Source organism: Apis laboriosa, unplaced genomic scaffold, assembly GCF_014066325.1.
Source record: "Apis laboriosa isolate Shangri-la unplaced genomic scaffold, ASM1406632v1 scaffold21_cov150, whole genome shotgun sequence".
In the NCBI taxonomy this organism is placed as follows: domain Eukaryota; kingdom Metazoa; phylum Arthropoda; class Insecta; order Hymenoptera; family Apidae; genus Apis; species Apis laboriosa.
This window is the reverse complement of record NW_025222365.1, coordinates 1,183,326-1,199,337: the sequence shown is the minus strand read 5'-3', so window position 1 is coordinate 1,199,337 and position 16,012 is coordinate 1,183,326. Positions and strand designations below refer to the sequence as shown.

Here is a 16,012-nt window from a genome sequence, read left to right as displayed (position 1 = left end):
TGACATCTAGCTCGAAGAATAGCAACAGTAGTATTGGATATGCATCGCCGACCGAGTACGAACAAGTCCAAGCAACATGTATTGAATAAAGTTTGTTGAATATAACAAATATTTTTTTATCGAAAAAAAATTACATCGAATTACATTTTATTCAAGAACAATAAATTAATTAATTGTTATTTGTATAAGAAATTCGTAGGATTTTTCCCCTCTTTTATTATCTTTCTCTTCTTTTCCTTCTTTACCATCTTTCTCTTCATCTCCTTTTTTTTTCTTATTTTATCATTCTCCTTTTTCTCTCTTTTTTATCATTTTCCTTTTTCTCCTTTATTATTTTTATTTTATTACTCTTTTCTTCTTCCTTTATCATTCTCTTGTATATTTCCATACATTTTATATATTTTTTTATGTATATTTTTATATCTAAAAGTAATTTAAAAAGATAAATATAAAAGGTAAATATAAAACTGATTTTATATCAAATTCTATAAATAGATATTAATAAAATGACGAAAAAATGTTTTGCTATTGAAAATATAGCAATTTAAAATAGTAAATGTAAAAAAATAAATATAAAACAGCAGAAAGATAAAGAGTAAAAATTATGTAGTCACGCCATCTTTAGACTGTCGTAAATGAAACATATAAAGAAAAAATAGAAATAATGGAAAAAGGATAGAAATACATCAGAATTGACTCTTATTGCCATCTTTTGAATATCAAAGATAACTTTTCTTCAAAACAAAATAAAGTAGAATAAAAATTATAATTCCGCTCCATCTCTTGTTAAAAAACATTATATTTCGAATGATATTAAAATACTGTTTAAGATAAGATATATGCTGAATATTAAATTTATTTTGTATCTTGTCTAAGATATGATGCTATAATATTATATGTGTTATAATATCATTCTTATTTTATCATATATATTCTTATGTCAAAACAAAACAATTGATTATCATTAATTATAATTCTTTTATTCTAATTCGATTCTGTTATTTCATTCTATTTTAAATCGATAACTAATATTTTAAATCGATAATTTTGCATATAAGAGTATAGCAATGAAAATTCGATTAATCTATGCGCATGATTGACCACTGTTTTTTGTAACTCATTAACAAAGTTACAACAAAAATTTTTGTTGTAAAAAAAAATATTGCTTTAAAATTACCTCAAGAATTTTCAGTTACCGATGTTTTCATATTTTTAGAAATTTTGCATATATAAAATATATCATTTCTTGAACAGTACTTCAAAATACAAAATCTATATATATTTTTGTATATATCTTATCTCTGATAAAATGTATAGGATTTTTTATTTCTGAGCTGAGCGGCGCTGGAGTAATTATAGCCTATATATAGGATATGTTATTCATCAACAAAATTGTTTTTGTGTTTAAAATTGGATTAAAATAATCATTATCGATGCTTTAACTTATGATAAATAAAAAAGAATATTTTGAACTATATGTTTTATGAAAAAAATGTTTAAAATTGTATACTGTAAAAGAATTTTTAATATAATATTCAAGATGCTTAGTGTATGGTATAACAATTGTTTATCTTTCAATGCTAATATTTGCGATTAATTTTATTTTTAAAAATAAAAATTTTCTACTGAAATTTTAAGAAATTCCATGTAAATATTTATATTATATATAGTATATTAGAAAAAAATGGTACGAATAAAATGGTCTTTAACTAAAGCACCTAATATCCTTAAGTGAGTAACAAAAAATAATGGAAAAAAAACTTCATTATTTGTTTTAATATATATAGTTACATTTTATTGTTCTTAGACTTAATTTAAAACAGAAGTGGTGGCGTCTACAGATCATTACAAAATCTTTATTTTATAATGAATTTTTAAATTGGAGTTATGTTTGTGATATACTTTTGGAACCAATGTTCTGGTTTGTAGAAAATTTTACTGCATGTTTAGGACCTGTGAGTATTTTTATATTTATAGTTTTTTTTAATTTTATTTATATTATAATATATTAATTTATATCGTGTGATTTTTATAAAAATAATTGTTATTGGTCACAATGTATTTACTAAGCTTGACAGTTTATAGGTATTTGTAGTAATGGTAAGCCTTTTAACTGCAAGTATTGTGTACATTGCATATTACATTGGTCTACCATATTGGTGGGAAAAAAGTCCATTGATGACAATAATCCTCTTAGTGATTGGAAATTGGTTATTAATAAATGTATGCTTTCATTATTATATGGGTGTAAATGTTCCAGCTGGTTATCCACCAGAAGGTGGTCTTATACCAGAGGCTGTGAGTATTTGTAAAAAATGTATTAAACCAAAGCCTCCTAGGACCCATCATTGTTCTGTATGTAATAGATGTATTCTTAAAATGGATCATCACTGCCGTATCCTTTTGGATTTATTATTTAATGTTTAAATTTTCTTAAAATTCTATATATTTTCTAAACAAAGAAACAGCATGGTTAAACAATTGTGTTGGTCACTATAATCATAGACATTTCTTTCAATATATGGTTTTCACAGTACTTGGTATATTATTCATAATGCTATTTGGTGTAGAGATTGCATATCAAGAATTCTTTCCAGCACAGGAACCAGAATTAGATGGTCATCCAGTGCGCATTAATAATTCTGAAATAATTCCTATGGTAATTATTATGATTTTATTTACAAAAAATATTCAAATAAGAATTTATTTCTTTTATTTTCTTTTATATTATTTATTATCTATTTATTTTTCAGACTGAGTCATTAGATCATCTAAGTGAAGAAGAATTAGCTGAAATAGCAAAACAAGCTGCAGATACAAACATTAAAGAATGGAAACGCCGACTTATAGTTTTTGCAGCACTAATTTGTGTAGCCACATTTGCAGCATTAGGAGCACTTACATGGTGGCATGCAGGTCTTATTACAAGAGGAGAAACAAGTATAGAAGCGCGTATAAATAGCACAGAAACACAAAAGTACAAGGTACTTGGAAAAATATATCAAAATCCATATAATTTTGGACCAAGACAAAATTGGAAACTTTTTTTAGGAATAATTGGAAGGTAATTTTAAAGATAAAATATTATTAATACATAATTTTTCAATATAATAATTATTATATTTTATTATTTGATCTAACAGAAATTGGTGGCATATACTTTTTCCATCTACTCATGGACCATATGGAGATGGTCTTACATGGAAAACTATTCATGATATAAAAATATCTTGAGTATAATTTCTCTATTAATAATTACAGAAATTATACTTGTTTTTTACAGTCATAAAAAATATCACTTTTACAGATTTAAAAATCTTCTAGTCAAACTATACATACTTTGATTAATATAATATAGTCTGAGAATTTTAATGTCAACCTTAATCAATATAAATACAGACTTTTTACATCAACAAAATTATTCAACATGTACATATATCAATCACGATACCTTTAACAAACACTTTTATCTAATGTTATATTTATTGTATATTTTTTAAGTATTACCAATATCAAATATATTTTACACTTTTAAATCAGTCAAAATAACTGCTTGAAAAATAAAAAATTTTTTATCTTTGCAAAACAAGATTTATATCAATAAACCAAAAAATTTATGGCCAAACAATATCTTCAATCCAATTAAGATAATGTGAAACTCTAGTATATACTCCAGGTATATTAACACCTCCACAGCCTTGTCCAAAACTAGTGATGCCTAATACTTGAAAGAGACACATATTTTTCGGATGAGATATTTGTAAAGGACCTCCTGAATCTCCTTGACAAGTATCTTTATTCCATCCACTATGATCTCCTGCACAGATCATACTTGGTGTAATTCCATATGGTATTGCTATAGATTGATTGTGTCTTATTGCACAAGCTACATTATCAACAATATCAAGGAATGCCTTTTGCAGTTGATCACTTTGTTTTTCCCCATCTATAAATATTAATAATTTAAAATAAAATATTAATATTTTATGTAATATATTTTTTTAAAGAAAAATTTTGTTAATTTTATAATATTTCAGTTTTACTAAATTCTGTAACACCCCAACCAGTAACCCATCCTTGTGCAGGTACAGTATCATATTGTTGATATAAACAAGCAGGTCTTATGTCGTTGTTAAAGACAACAACTGTATTTAATTTTACTAGAGCTATATCAGCATACATAGCAGGAGGTTTAAAATTTGGATGCCTTATTATCTTATTGATTGTAGTTATGATACCTTGTTGATTATTTTTTATATTATATATGCCAATACGAGCATTTGTAGGACTTCTATTTAACAAAAAATAATATTTTTTACAATTTTCATATTAAAAATTTATAACAATGAATAAAACAAATAATACTTTGCCCCATAAGTACAATGTGCTGCAGTAAGTACCCATTCTGATGCAATAAGAGTACCACCACATGAAAAGCTAAATATATCATCTGTACTTCTTGTTCCTAGAGCAACCATGTGAGGGAATTCTCCAGGAGAAGCATCAACACCTCCAACAACAAGATGATTTGAAAGCTTACACTTTTGATTAGTTATCTGAATCGTCTCTGAATTTCCCACTAGAGGCAATACATTTGTTGTATCTAAGAATTGTTTTCCATATTCTTCACATTCTATTATAACAAAGTTATTAATTATTAACATTATAAAATATTTATAATGATTATGTTATAAGTACTTACTAAGTTCCGATTTTGTTTTTTTAATTGAACTTATTTCACTTGAAACTTTATCCAATGATATTCTCTTATCTGGCATATTTGTGGTAATATGTGGATTCTTTGAAGAAACTATTTCTGTAAGATTATTTGTACTAGCATGTTGTAAAAAATTATGAATATGAAAAACTAGATTAATATTATGATTTTCTGTTATCTTGACTGATTTGTTATTCACAGCTATTTGATTCTTTCCATTATTTTTATAAAATAAGAAAGGAAACACTGAAACATTTAACAAGAAAGGATTTTTTTGATAATGTATATCTTCGACTACGTTACTTACGTTTATGAAGAATTAGATTATTTTTTATATTTTCATTTAATTTTAAGGTTAAATGTTTGCTTTTTTAAGTTTTCTAAAAATATATTGAGCTATATTTGTTATTTAATAAAGTGAAAATAATTTATTAATATATAATTAGAAATTAAAAATAATAAATCATGTTCTAAGTATTTAATATAAAAAATAAGATATGTTACAATACATAAAAATATATAAATAACCTGTATTTTTCGATGATACTATTAATTCTATATTAAATAATAAAAATATCGTAAAAATTTTAAATGAAAGTATCATTTCTAAATAATATAAGTGATCTTTTCTTAGTCTTCAATTAAAATGATATGAAAAAAGGAAAAAGATTATTTGTGTTGCTAGTATAATATTCGATAAATAAAAAACATGATTTTTCTATCGTTAACGTCAAGTTTCTATCTCTTATTTCATATTGACAAATACTCAGCAATGTTTATAGAGACATATATACGTTTAATAAAAATAACTTGTAGATCCAATGATCCAATCTATATAATATATTATATATCAATGTATGTTAATCGAAAGAACATTTGATTGGTTAATTTGTGCATTTCTTTTATATATTCTCGATATCACGTGACTTTGTGATAAGTTACATTTTAATCAATGTTTCCTTATCGTAAAGGAATTTTCCGGATCATTATATTATTATTTTTTATAATGACAATGAAATCTTTTTTACTACAATTTAAATACCCATTCATATGTAGTAAAAATGACATATCCTTTGAATAATTTTTTATTTTTAAATCATTCTTATTTAAACATACTTTATGATTTTGTTTTATTGTACATTTTAAAAAATTATTAAAATTTATGGTTTTAAAATCAAATAAAAATATATATATAAAAAAAAAAAAATGAAAAAATTTAAAAATTTCTTCAATTTATAAAAAATGTTTATTATTCATTCTTAATAATAATTGATGATGATTACACAAGATTAAACGATAAATAATGTAATGTAAGTAAATTATAAATAATACATTATTCTTTAATGATAATCTTTCATTATTAATCGCTATCTAACTAATGTTATTACTACAAATTGCGTGCTCCAGATATTACTACTACTATTTCCTTGCAAAAGCAAATTGCTGTATAAATAAGAGCACAAAGCAAGTATCATTGCGTAAAACTAGATGTCCAATCTGTCAATTGATAAAAGTTTGCGCGTACAGAGTTCATTTTAGTATTCAAGATGCTCTATTGCATGATCTTCCTATTTTGCCTGATCTCAGGCACACTTTCTGACGATACCAAATCGCCACGAATAGTGATCGTTGGTGCCGGTGCATCTGGTATCGCAGCTGCGGCGAAATTGATTGAAAATGGCCTGGAAAATCTTATAATTTTAGAAGCCGAAAATCGAATCGGTGGACGTGTGAATACAGTCAAATTTGGTGAGTTTAGCTTCAACGGAAAGTCTGTATATATATTGAGAAAAAATTGATCAAAAATTTGTGTACGTTTATAGATGATTATCTAGTCGATTTAGGCGCGCAATGGATTCACGGAGAAAAGGGAAATGTTGTATATGAATTGGTAGCTCCTTTGAATATTACAGATAACTCTAAGCCATACGATGATGAAGTATATACATCTACAGGCGAGTTGATTGATATCAGAATCACAAAAAATCTTACAGATAGTTATTTCAATTACTTAGAGTCGATTGAATACATAACGAATAATGAATGTTACGATTCCATCGGCGAATGTTTCGAAAATAAGTACGAATTTCGTATTGTTGTACCACCGCTTCATGAGTGTACTCAGGATAAAAAAATTCTTAGACGAATGCATCGTAATTATTTAGTATATTATTATAAATTTATTCTGAAAAAGAATATAATCATTTATTATAAAAACCGATTTAGTATTTAAAACATTACGAAATTGTACCGGCAAAACACATGCGCTTTCTAATATTTTTAAATTTATATTTTTTTATTTATATTTCGAAATTATAATTTTAACAAATAATTTTCTTAAAAATAAATTTAATAAAAACTTATTATTATGTTCCTATCCTGAATTCATATCTAAAGCGAAACGTGTATGTTACGGTATGTCATATATAGGAATTTAAAATGAATATTGCATTAGGTTGAAAGACGATTTTACGCAATTTCCGGAATTAAATGAAACGCTACAGGAACAATTATTATGGCTTTTCAATATGATGCAAATTGGTTACGATCCTGCTGATAATTGGTACGATATCGCAGCGAAAGGATATTTGGAATATAAAATATGCAAGGGAGATCTAGCGATTAATTGGAAAGAACGAGGATATGGCACTATTCTAGATATATTAATGGTTTGTGTTAATCACTTTACGATGATTAATTTTTAATCATTGAATAAATGAATTTATTGTATATCTTTTAAATAGAAAAAATTTCCAAATCCAGAAGAAGAACTACCCATATTGAATAAAACCATTCTCAATGCTGAAGTAACACAAGTTGATTATTCAAGTGAAGATAATACCGTAAAAGTAACGACCCTCGATGGAAAAGAATATATAGCTGATCATGTTATTATGACGCCTTCTTTAGGAGTGCTTAAAGAACGGCACGAAACATTATTTAATCCTCCATTATCGGAATCAAAAATTAGAAATATTAAAGTATATTTTTTTTTTATTTTTGCAAAAATTAAAATTTAATTAATAATAATTAATTTCTACTTTAGGCAATAGGATATGGAAATGCTTGTAAAATATTTTTAGCATTTAACGATACTTGGTTTAATGTCAAAGATACAAACAAAATAGGATATAGGATTTTATGGAGTAAAGAAGAGAGGAAGAAGCTTAATAGTAATGTAAGAATTTGATTTTGCATTGAGAAAAACTATATATATTTTGAAATATATATGTAATTCTTTTAGCCAAAAACGAGATGGATGCCTTATGCGGTAGGTTTCTTTTTTGTCGAACACAAGCCTCGTTTATTATATGTATGGGTATCTGGAAAAGGTGCACGTTTAATGGATGATGTCACTGATGACGAAGTTTTTGATCAAACAGTAGAGATGTTATACAATTTGTTGTCAAAAAATTATAATGTCAGTAGGCCAACAGCGATGATAAGGTATCATCCTCTGCTGTTATATTATTTTTTATTTTAATCTCATTCTAACAGAATTCATTTTGTTTGTAGGAGTAAATGGCATGAAAATAAACATTTCCGCGGTACATATAGTTATCAAAGTATAGAAACAATAAAAACAAATTCTAGCGCGCTGCAATTATCCCAACCAATTATGAAAAGGGGGAAGCCAGTAGGTTTTATTAAAAGTTTTATTAAAACAATTTAAAATGTATAAAAATTAATTTATATTTTTTCTTTTAGATAATTTTATTCGGTGGTGAAGCTACTAATAAACACTACTTTTCTACAGTACATGGAGCTATTGGCTCTGGATGGAGAGAAGCTGAAAGATTGATAAATCTTTATGATAAAAATAATCGTACAATTAATAATATATGATAAAATAATAAATTTTATTTAAATTTATAATTATAGACATATAGGTCATATTACATTTATTATATATTATTAATATATAGCTATGTAAATTGAACATGACCTGATTAAAAATTATATATATGAAACTATACAATATAAAATATGACTATTTTATTTATTTTATCTTTGTATAGTAACTTTGTATACTTGAAATATATGTCTACGTATACTATATACATACTATGTACAAAGAAGACTCATTTATATTTATATATTTATAATTCTATCTATATTTACGCTATATATATTGTTAATTTATTGTTAATTGTTAATTGTTAACAATTAATTCCTAGAAATATGATGCTGTAGAAAAATTTGTGCTTGTTTCACTCCAGTATCATAAGCGCCATGTGTCGTAGAATAAAAATTTTCATGTGTTGCTTCACCAGCAAACAAAATGATGGGTATATCCTAAAATAAAAAACATGTTATTCATTACATCAATACAATTATTAATTATTGATTTTCATACCTTGGTGTTATGTTTTTCTATTATTTTACTCCATATTGGTTCTGATAAACAATTTGGCGTAATATTATTCTTATCACATTTTGTTGTAATATGACTATAACTACCTCGAATATATTTGTTTGTACCCCATTGTGTCTTGAAGCATTTTTTTATTGGAGGTATTTTATCAAATTTTAAATAATATTTAAGTAAATTTTCACAATCCATTGCAATTTGTTGTTCGCTTAAAGTTTCAATAATGCAAGCTCCGCGTCCTCCGATCCAACCAAGAAGTACACCTTCGTGATTCGGTACAACATCGAATCCTGTAAGATCTCTAGTCCATAGAGCTAGATTTTTATTGCAAAACATTCCTTCTTTCCAAAGTAGTTGAAATCCTTTCGTGTTAGGTTTCCACCAAGAAATACCATAATCGAGAAAAATTTTATTTATTAAACCGAAGCCTAAACATTCAATTCCTTCACTAAAGTGAGATGGTAAAGATGGAATGAACATTGTTTTATAATTCTCTTTTAAATAACCAAGAGAACAAGTAATTATTGCACAATCCGCAAGAATGCGGGTATTATTAGAAGCATTTAATACAAGTGGAGAATCAAAATTATTATTTATTGTTTTTTGCCATTCGATTGAATCTATAGAAGTATTTAAAAGTAAATTTTTTTTTTCCAAATCATCAGTAATGAGTTGGATTAAATCCTTATATCAGGATTTAAACGAAAGATGTTCTGGACCACCAACAAACTATAAAAAACATACATTTAATATTATCAAGTAATATATATTTAAAAAATTTTTCTTAAATATTATTATAACTTCTCTTGTATTTACCTTAAATTTTCCCCAATATTTTGTAGATAATTCATCGATTGTAAAACATGCATTATCTATTACGAGGAATCTAACATTCCAATCAAAAATTTCTTTTTTTATGGTTTTAATTGCCATTGAATCATTTTTTTGAAGTAAGTGTTTATTGAGAGAATCCCTTAAAACTTCACCAATATTTTCATATTCTATTTTGATATCTTTATTTTCATAATCTTCGCAATCTTCCAATGTATTACGAATAAGATCGTCTATCTCTTCTACCCAAATTTCATCTACTTTACAACCATTGTCACGAATAAAAATTCCTTGACCATCTTTGCATTGTATATCTGAGAGCAAATCATGTTTATAACATAATTGCGCTAACGGACTTTTGTCACCATGTACAAATTGTGCACCACATTCTATCCAACCTTTATTCCATGGTATAGATTGAATTCGACCACCGACTTCACTTTGAGCTGAAAAAATAAATAAATAAATAAATAAATTATACTTTTTAAATGATTTTTATTCCAGATTCAATTACCTTCGATTAATAGATAATCTTTGAAATTTGCATCCTCTAATGTTTTCGCAGCTGCTAATCCTGCAATGCCTGCACCTATTATTACAAGCTTTGTTTTTGCTATTCTTTGATTTGAAGTATTTGCTGTCCTTTCCAATTTATCGAAGCTGTTTATCCAACCACGTTTTCTACGTGATTAGAATTTTTTAAAATTAAATTTTGACTATTTGTATGAGATTATAAGAAATTATATATATATATATACACAGATTATTATTATTATATAATAATAATAAAAATTTAAATAAATAATATAATAATTTATTATTATATATATATATTTATATGATATAATAATCTATGAAGAAAAAAATATTACTTAATATACAAATGTTATTACTTGCAAATAAATAATAGGATAATCAATAACATAGCAAAAATAAATATGCACATATCTTTTTTTTTTTAATATAAAACGTATTTTAACTTTCTTTTCAAGATAATAAAACTATTACTAATAATTAATTATAATTACTAAATAATAAAAATATATAATTAATCATGAAAGAGACAATTACTTAAAAATGTACGTTGCAAATATATTACTTAATTTATCATACAAAGATGTTTTATAATGTGAAGCATCAAGTAAGTTTATAATTTACCGTAATCCGTTATGAAGAAACTGGCTCTGGTTAGAGCAGAGATTTTACCGGCCTAAGAAGAAGCATGCTGATCAATAGAAATAGAATATATGATTCAATATAAACGCTTTTATTAAAATTAACTTTTATGCTCATACCTCTTTTTCAAAATAGAAAATAAGGAAAGAAATCTGTTGCACCCTGATAAATGCTACTCGGTCATTAAATATCCGGGTAGCCAACATCCGGGTAGCAGAAAACATCTCATCAATGCGAAATAGGAATAATACGAAAGTATACGTTAATACGAAAGTATATGTTATGTAATAGTTAATATTACGTGCGAAACGCGATTAATTTAAAAAAAACCTTTGCAAAATCTCCATTTTTAAATGTATTTCCATTTTCGAATCGATTATAAAAAAATAATCAAAAAATATCTAATTTAAAAAAAAAATATATAAATATAAATATGAATAAAAAAAAGCAAATATAAAAAATTATATAAATTCTCTTTATATATGTGTATGTGTATATAAATATTTTACTATCTAATTATTAATTTTAAAAATAAAAAAAAAAATATTTAAAAGATACAATAAAAAATCTTTTAAATCATGCAATGATCGCAAAAATGAATTTATCTTAGAATCAATAACTGTTTAATCCATAGAATGTTAATCCATTATGTATAAATAAAAACTTTATTTCAGCTTTTACTGCAATTATTTTATTTAAAATAAATTTCAAACAATAATTATAAATTAAGAAATTATAAAATTTACCTATAAAAATCTATTATTCTATCAGCTTCTCTGAAGCCAGTTTCAACTGCTCCATGCACAGTAGAATAATAATGTTCATGTGTCGCCTCTCCAGCAAAAAGAATTATCTATTAAGCAAATATAAATATAACAAAATTCGATTTTTTTTAATTATTTGGTTTATGAAAATACATACAGGTTTTCCATTAGCTGTTATAATAGGATCAATCAAATCTTTTGTTTCTACATGTAGCTTTTCAGTTGTTATACTTTTAAAAGTGTATGATCCACGAAAATATTCATCTGTATACCACGATGATCTATAAATAATATATTATTATTATATAAGTTATTATATAAGATATAAAAAAAAAATATTATAGATTATTACCTAAGTATTTGATCAAATTTCGGGATGTTATATTTTTTACTTAAAAACATTTCAAGTAATAAGTACAATCCATCAGATATTTCAATATCAGAAAGTAATTCCATTTGTTTTGCAAATTTACCAGAGATCCATGCACATAGTACTCTTGATTGATAATCCACAGAAATAAATGCAAAAACATCACATAACCATTCATATTCCTAAATCATACATGGTCAGTATATTTAAAAATAAATATTGATAATATTTATTAATATTAAAGAAAGTAATTATACTTGTCCATATAATGTAATAAATTTTTCTTTATCTTCCTTGGACCATATTAAATTAAAACCAGCACACTCTTCTTGCCACCATCTATGTGGGAATTCCAAGAATACTTTATTTACAGTTCCAATATTTAAACCCTAAATAATATATTATAATTGCATTTCAAATCAAGTGCATACCAAAAAAGAGACAAATTTTTATATTACTCATTAGCATTAAACTTTTACGTGCCTTTATTGCATTCTGTTTTCTTTCAGGCAAAAGTGGAGTGAACATTGTCATATGTTTCTCTTTTAGAACACCAAGAGATGCAGTAAATATAACATGAGATGCTATATATTTTGAATTATCTTTCGTTTTTACAACTATATTATCATTTGAAATATAATTAATATTATCAACATTTTTATTAAATTCTATTTTTTCTACTATAGACAAATTATTCTTGATAGTTGATATTTTTTGCTGGAAAAAAATAAATAATATATTATATAGATAAAATGTAAGATAATCATTATTAATAAAAAATATACATACAGATAATAAATCAAATAATGTTTTATAACCACGATCTTTCCAATTAAGTACAAGATCTCCATCACAAGTCCAATAATTTGTAATTTCTTTTGCAGAAACATCAAACCATGAATCACTACATTGAAGAGAATTATCAAATTTGTGCATCCAATCTAATAATTGTTCTGCTCTATCACGACTAGTAAACGGATTTTCATTAAATGTTTTATAAAATCTAAAATATTTAATATAATTTAATATAGTTTAATATAGTAATTATAATTAATGTAATTTTAATTATAAAAATTTGAATTTTAGCGGTAAAATCAAATCGGAAATGAATCATTAATTTCGAAATAAGAGAAAGAAAACTATACTATATTTAATATAATTTTTGCATTATAATGTAATTGTGTTATAAATTATAAAAGATTTAATTATTATATTGTATTACAAATTATGATAAAAATTTATATCTCTTTATAAGAGATACAAAAGTATAAATTTTATAAATATGTTTGCAAAAAAGTAAGAAAGATTTTTGAATGAAATTTTAACAAAGAAACATATTTTTATTAATTATTAAAAATATAAAATTTTATATTTTAGCAATGTTGATCCAGAATTGGAAAAGTTAAGAAGAGAAGTTAATGGACCTCCAAATTTAGATACAGTAATTATAAATATTCAAAGAGTTACAAGACAAATTCATGCTTCTTATTTATTTGAACAGATTGGAAAACCTACATTACAAAAATTATGTTTATTATTAAGTTCTACTGCTACAGGCAAGACTTATAATGGATGGCAAGATTTTGCTGCACATATGGGTTTATCAATGGAACAAATTCGTGTATGCATATAATATTAATGGTTATTATTCTTAAAAATTATGTTTTTTTTTGTAAATTTTTTTATTACAGTGTATAGATTATGATTTTAAAGGTTTGCAAGATCCAACTTATAATTAACTTATGTGCAACATGTTGAAGCAACTATTGATAAGATTTTAAATGCTTTGCAAAAAATACAACGTTTTGATATAATTATTCAAATAAAAAATGATATTTATGATTTAATTCATAAAATTTCACAAAATGCTAAAAATGATGGTATTAATATTTACATAGTTAATATTACAAAAACAATAATAATAGTTATTTAATTTAATTTATAAATTTTTGTTATACTTGTATAGGATCAACTATATTAAGACCAAACAGTATGCCGAAAGCTCCATTAGTATTAACTCCAATTTATTTTATACAAGATATAAAAAAATATGAAGTAATCTCTAATCATGTACACAATTTACAAAAGGTATTATAAAATACATAATAAATGCTTTTTTACATTAAACGATACACTGATACTTTGTGTTTATCTTATTAATAGACAAAAAAATTATATGGCAGTATAGATATGTTAACATTTGCTGATGATGATTTAGAAACTGCACAATATATAACAAAAATATTTAGATCTAAAGAACCCAAAATTGGAGTTCTTATACTTCAAGAACAAGAAAATTATGTATATAGTAGAGCAGAAGAATTTATAGACGATTGTTTTAAACAAGTAAATGATTTAATTTATTTTAAATAAAAAATTTTACTTCAATTTAATTAATTGTTAATTTTTAGGTGAATTTTATTATTCCTATATTAACACAAGGATATTTGGAAAGAATAAATAATTCTAAAAAAATTTACATTGAAGATCAAAATAAGTTAGATGCAAAATATGTAAAATATATATTCCTTATTAAGACATGAATATGTGAAAAATCAATGTATCAATTATCATATAAGGTAAATTTATAAAAGTTTACTAATATAATGATTTATTTTTATAAATATTTTTTTGTTTAGATGTATAGTTTCTGATAAAGAAGTATATACAGTTGCAAAAGCAAATTTGCATCCAACTTTGCAAGCATGGTTTAGAGAAAGTGATATTAATGCATTTATTAAGAACATTCTTTTACAAAATTGTTCAAAATAAACTTATCTATGATATTTTAATTTTGTATATAATAAACAATAAATTTTAAATATATTTTATATATAAATATATCTATTTTTATACTTACTGATTTATAAAATATTCTCCATATGATTCTGCATTATGTATAGAATCTGATATATTCTCAGAAATATCATAATATATTTTAAATGCTTCTACACTTTCTTTTTTTGAAAGAATTTCTCCACTTGCAGTAACAAATATATGTTTATCAAAATCATTGAAGCATTTTGATGAATCTAATAGTTTGTGTGGGGAAGCAAGATCAAAAACAATATTTCCATGTTCACCATGAACCCATTGTGCTCCTAATTCTACAACATTATCAGCTGAACGTATAAAAATATGATGGTTTTAAAAATTCTTAATTTTATTAAATAAAAATTAATTTTTTCTATATATGTTTAAAAATAATAAAAGAATTTATTATTTTTAACTTACAAAATTCTACTGTATGTATTCTACCACCAATTCGATCTTTTCCTTCGAGAATTATAATATTTTCTAATCCTTTTTCTATTAATCTAGCTGCTGCAGAAATACCCGCTGCTCCAGCACCAATGATTACTATTTTTGTATTTTTAAACATTATTTCTAATAAATTTTTAAAAAATAGTTTGTAATTATTACAAAGCAATATTCTTGCTAGAAGATATAAATGAATGACAAACGTAAAACAAATTTTCAAATATTCATGATAAAAACGTGTTCAACGAAGCTATCAGTTCGAACTATACTTTGATCAAATAACTTAAGTATTCCGGAAGTTCATCATAGCGCTGTAAATAGTATATATAAAACTTTTATCCTTAGAAATATTTATGTATACACTGTTATCGATTTTTTGATTATACTTTATTATTTCAAATCTATAAAAATTCAAATAAATATATTTTAAACCTAATTAAATTAATTTATAATTCATGTTAAATCTAAATAAGAAGTCAATTATTAGTGAATAAATATTAATGAATTAATTCATTTCAATA

The 16,012-nt window shown here is 24.3% G+C and overlaps 5 protein-coding genes and 1 pseudogene across 11 annotated transcripts; 3 read left to right on the top strand and 3 right to left on the bottom strand.

Annotated features, from left to right (window-relative positions):
* Positions 1-1,360: 1,360 nt before the first annotated feature.
* Positions 1,361-3,283, top strand: LOC122712858 (palmitoyltransferase ZDHHC16B). 3 transcript variants are annotated; one of them, XM_043932820.1, is made up of 6 exons: positions 1,361-1,731; positions 1,808-1,955; positions 2,079-2,223; positions 2,469-2,659; positions 2,754-3,064; positions 3,144-3,283. In XM_043932820.1, exons 1-6 carry the CDS (start codon positions 1,685-1,687, stop codon positions 3,232-3,234), a joined length of 933 nt encoding a protein of 310 aa, XP_043788755.1. In that variant the 5' UTR covers positions 1,361-1,684; the 3' UTR covers positions 3,235-3,283. The 3 variants fall into 3 exon arrangements, with proteins under 3 accessions (XP_043788755.1, XP_043788754.1, XP_043788756.1); XM_043932819.1 differs by having other exon boundaries at positions 1,362-1,731; positions 2,086-2,395; XM_043932821.1 differs by lacking the exon at positions 1,361-1,731 and having other exon boundaries at positions 1,742-1,955; positions 2,079-2,395.
* Positions 3,099-5,535, bottom strand: LOC122712856 (serine protease snake-like). 4 transcript variants are annotated; one of them, XM_043932816.1, is made up of 5 exons: positions 5,246-5,535; positions 4,703-4,963; positions 4,366-4,633; positions 4,065-4,291; positions 3,099-3,946 (listed from the first exon to the last, which is right to left on the bottom strand). In XM_043932816.1, the coding sequence occupies exons 1-5, from the start codon at positions 5,319-5,321 to the stop codon at positions 3,615-3,617; spliced, it is 1,164 nt and encodes a 387-aa protein (XP_043788751.1). In that variant the 5' UTR covers positions 5,322-5,535; the 3' UTR covers positions 3,099-3,614. The 4 variants fall into 4 exon arrangements, with proteins under 4 accessions (XP_043788751.1, XP_043788750.1, XP_043788752.1 ...); XM_043932815.1 differs by having other exon boundaries at positions 4,044-4,291; positions 5,246-5,534; XM_043932817.1 differs by having other exon boundaries at positions 4,044-4,291; positions 4,703-4,816; positions 5,246-5,534.
* A 652-nt stretch (positions 5,536-6,187) lies between these two features.
* On the top strand, positions 6,188-8,778 carry LOC122712888 (protein anon-37Cs-like). Its single transcript, XM_043932887.1, has 8 exons — positions 6,188-6,466; positions 6,541-6,796; positions 7,173-7,386; positions 7,462-7,698; positions 7,764-7,895; positions 7,962-8,164; positions 8,234-8,354; positions 8,426-8,778. Exons 1-8 carry the CDS (start codon positions 6,265-6,267, stop codon positions 8,561-8,563), a joined length of 1,503 nt encoding a protein of 500 aa, XP_043788822.1. The 5' UTR covers positions 6,188-6,264; the 3' UTR covers positions 8,564-8,778.
* A 96-nt stretch (positions 8,779-8,874) lies between these two features.
* Positions 8,875-9,779, bottom strand: LOC122712989 (peroxisomal N(1)-acetyl-spermine/spermidine oxidase-like; the record flags this gene model as incomplete). Its single annotated transcript, XM_043933095.1, has 2 exons — positions 8,875-9,013; positions 9,075-9,779. Coding segments are annotated over 2 exons (834 nt in total), but the record flags the coding sequence as incomplete, so codon positions are not given.
* On the bottom strand, positions 9,648-15,887 carry LOC122712887 (spermine oxidase-like). 2 transcript variants are annotated; one of them, XM_043932884.1, is made up of 11 exons: positions 15,465-15,887; positions 15,091-15,352; positions 13,020-13,233; positions 12,714-12,947; positions 12,488-12,619; positions 12,213-12,412; positions 12,018-12,141; positions 11,843-11,949; positions 10,435-10,601; positions 9,906-10,366; positions 9,648-9,818 (listed from the first exon to the last, which is right to left on the bottom strand). In XM_043932884.1, the coding sequence occupies exons 1-11, from the start codon at positions 15,610-15,612 to the stop codon at positions 9,780-9,782; spliced, it is 2,088 nt and encodes a 695-aa protein (XP_043788819.1). In that variant the 5' UTR covers positions 15,613-15,887; the 3' UTR covers positions 9,648-9,779. The 2 variants fall into 2 exon arrangements, with proteins under 2 accessions (XP_043788819.1, XP_043788821.1); XM_043932886.1 differs by having other exon boundaries at positions 13,020-13,134.
* LOC122712889 lies at positions 13,474-15,084 on the top strand (annotated as a pseudogene).
* Positions 15,888-16,012: the final 125 nt, after the last annotated feature.

Coding starts and splice junctions, on each gene's coding strand:
- LOC122712887 (XM_043932884.1), bottom strand. CDS start 15,612: ATGTTTAAAAATACAAAAATAGTAATCATTGGTGCTGGAGCAGCGGGT. Junction 12,948..13,019: donor CATTATTTGATTTATTATCT/GTATGTATATTT, acceptor ATTTTTTTCCAG/CAAAAAATATCAACTATCAA. Junction 10,367..10,434: donor AGATTATCTATTAATCGAAG/GTAATTGAATCT, acceptor TTATTTTTTCAG/CTCAAAGTGAAGTCGGTGGT.
- LOC122712888 (XM_043932887.1), top strand. CDS start 6,265: ATGCTCTATTGCATGATCTTCCTATTTTGCCTGATCTCAGGCACACTT. Junction 8,165..8,233: donor AGGCCAACAGCGATGATAAG/GTATCATCCTCT, acceptor TTTTGTTTGTAG/GAGTAAATGGCATGAAAATA. Junction 8,355..8,425: donor TTATGAAAAGGGGGAAGCCA/GTAGGTTTTATT, acceptor TTTTTCTTTTAG/ATAATTTTATTCGGTGGTGA.
- LOC122712856 (XM_043932815.1), bottom strand. CDS start 5,321: ATGATACTTTCATTTAAAATTTTTACGATATTTTTATTATTTAATATA. Junction 4,964..5,245: donor AGTATCATCGAAAAATACAG/GTTATTTATATA, acceptor TAAATGTTTCAG/TGTTTCCTTTCTTATTTTAT. Junction 4,292..4,365: donor CATTGTACTTATGGGGCAAA/GTATTATTTGTT, acceptor TTTGTTAAATAG/AAGTCCTACAAATGCTCGTA.
- LOC122712858 (XM_043932819.1), top strand. CDS start 1,685: ATGGTACGAATAAAATGGTCTTTAACTAAAGCACCTAATATCCTTAA. Junction 2,660..2,753: donor ATTCTGAAATAATTCCTATG/GTAATTATTATG, acceptor TTTATTTTTCAG/ACTGAGTCATTAGATCATCT. Junction 3,065..3,143: donor TTTTTAGGAATAATTGGAAG/GTAATTTTAAAG, acceptor TTGATCTAACAG/AAATTGGTGGCATATACTTT.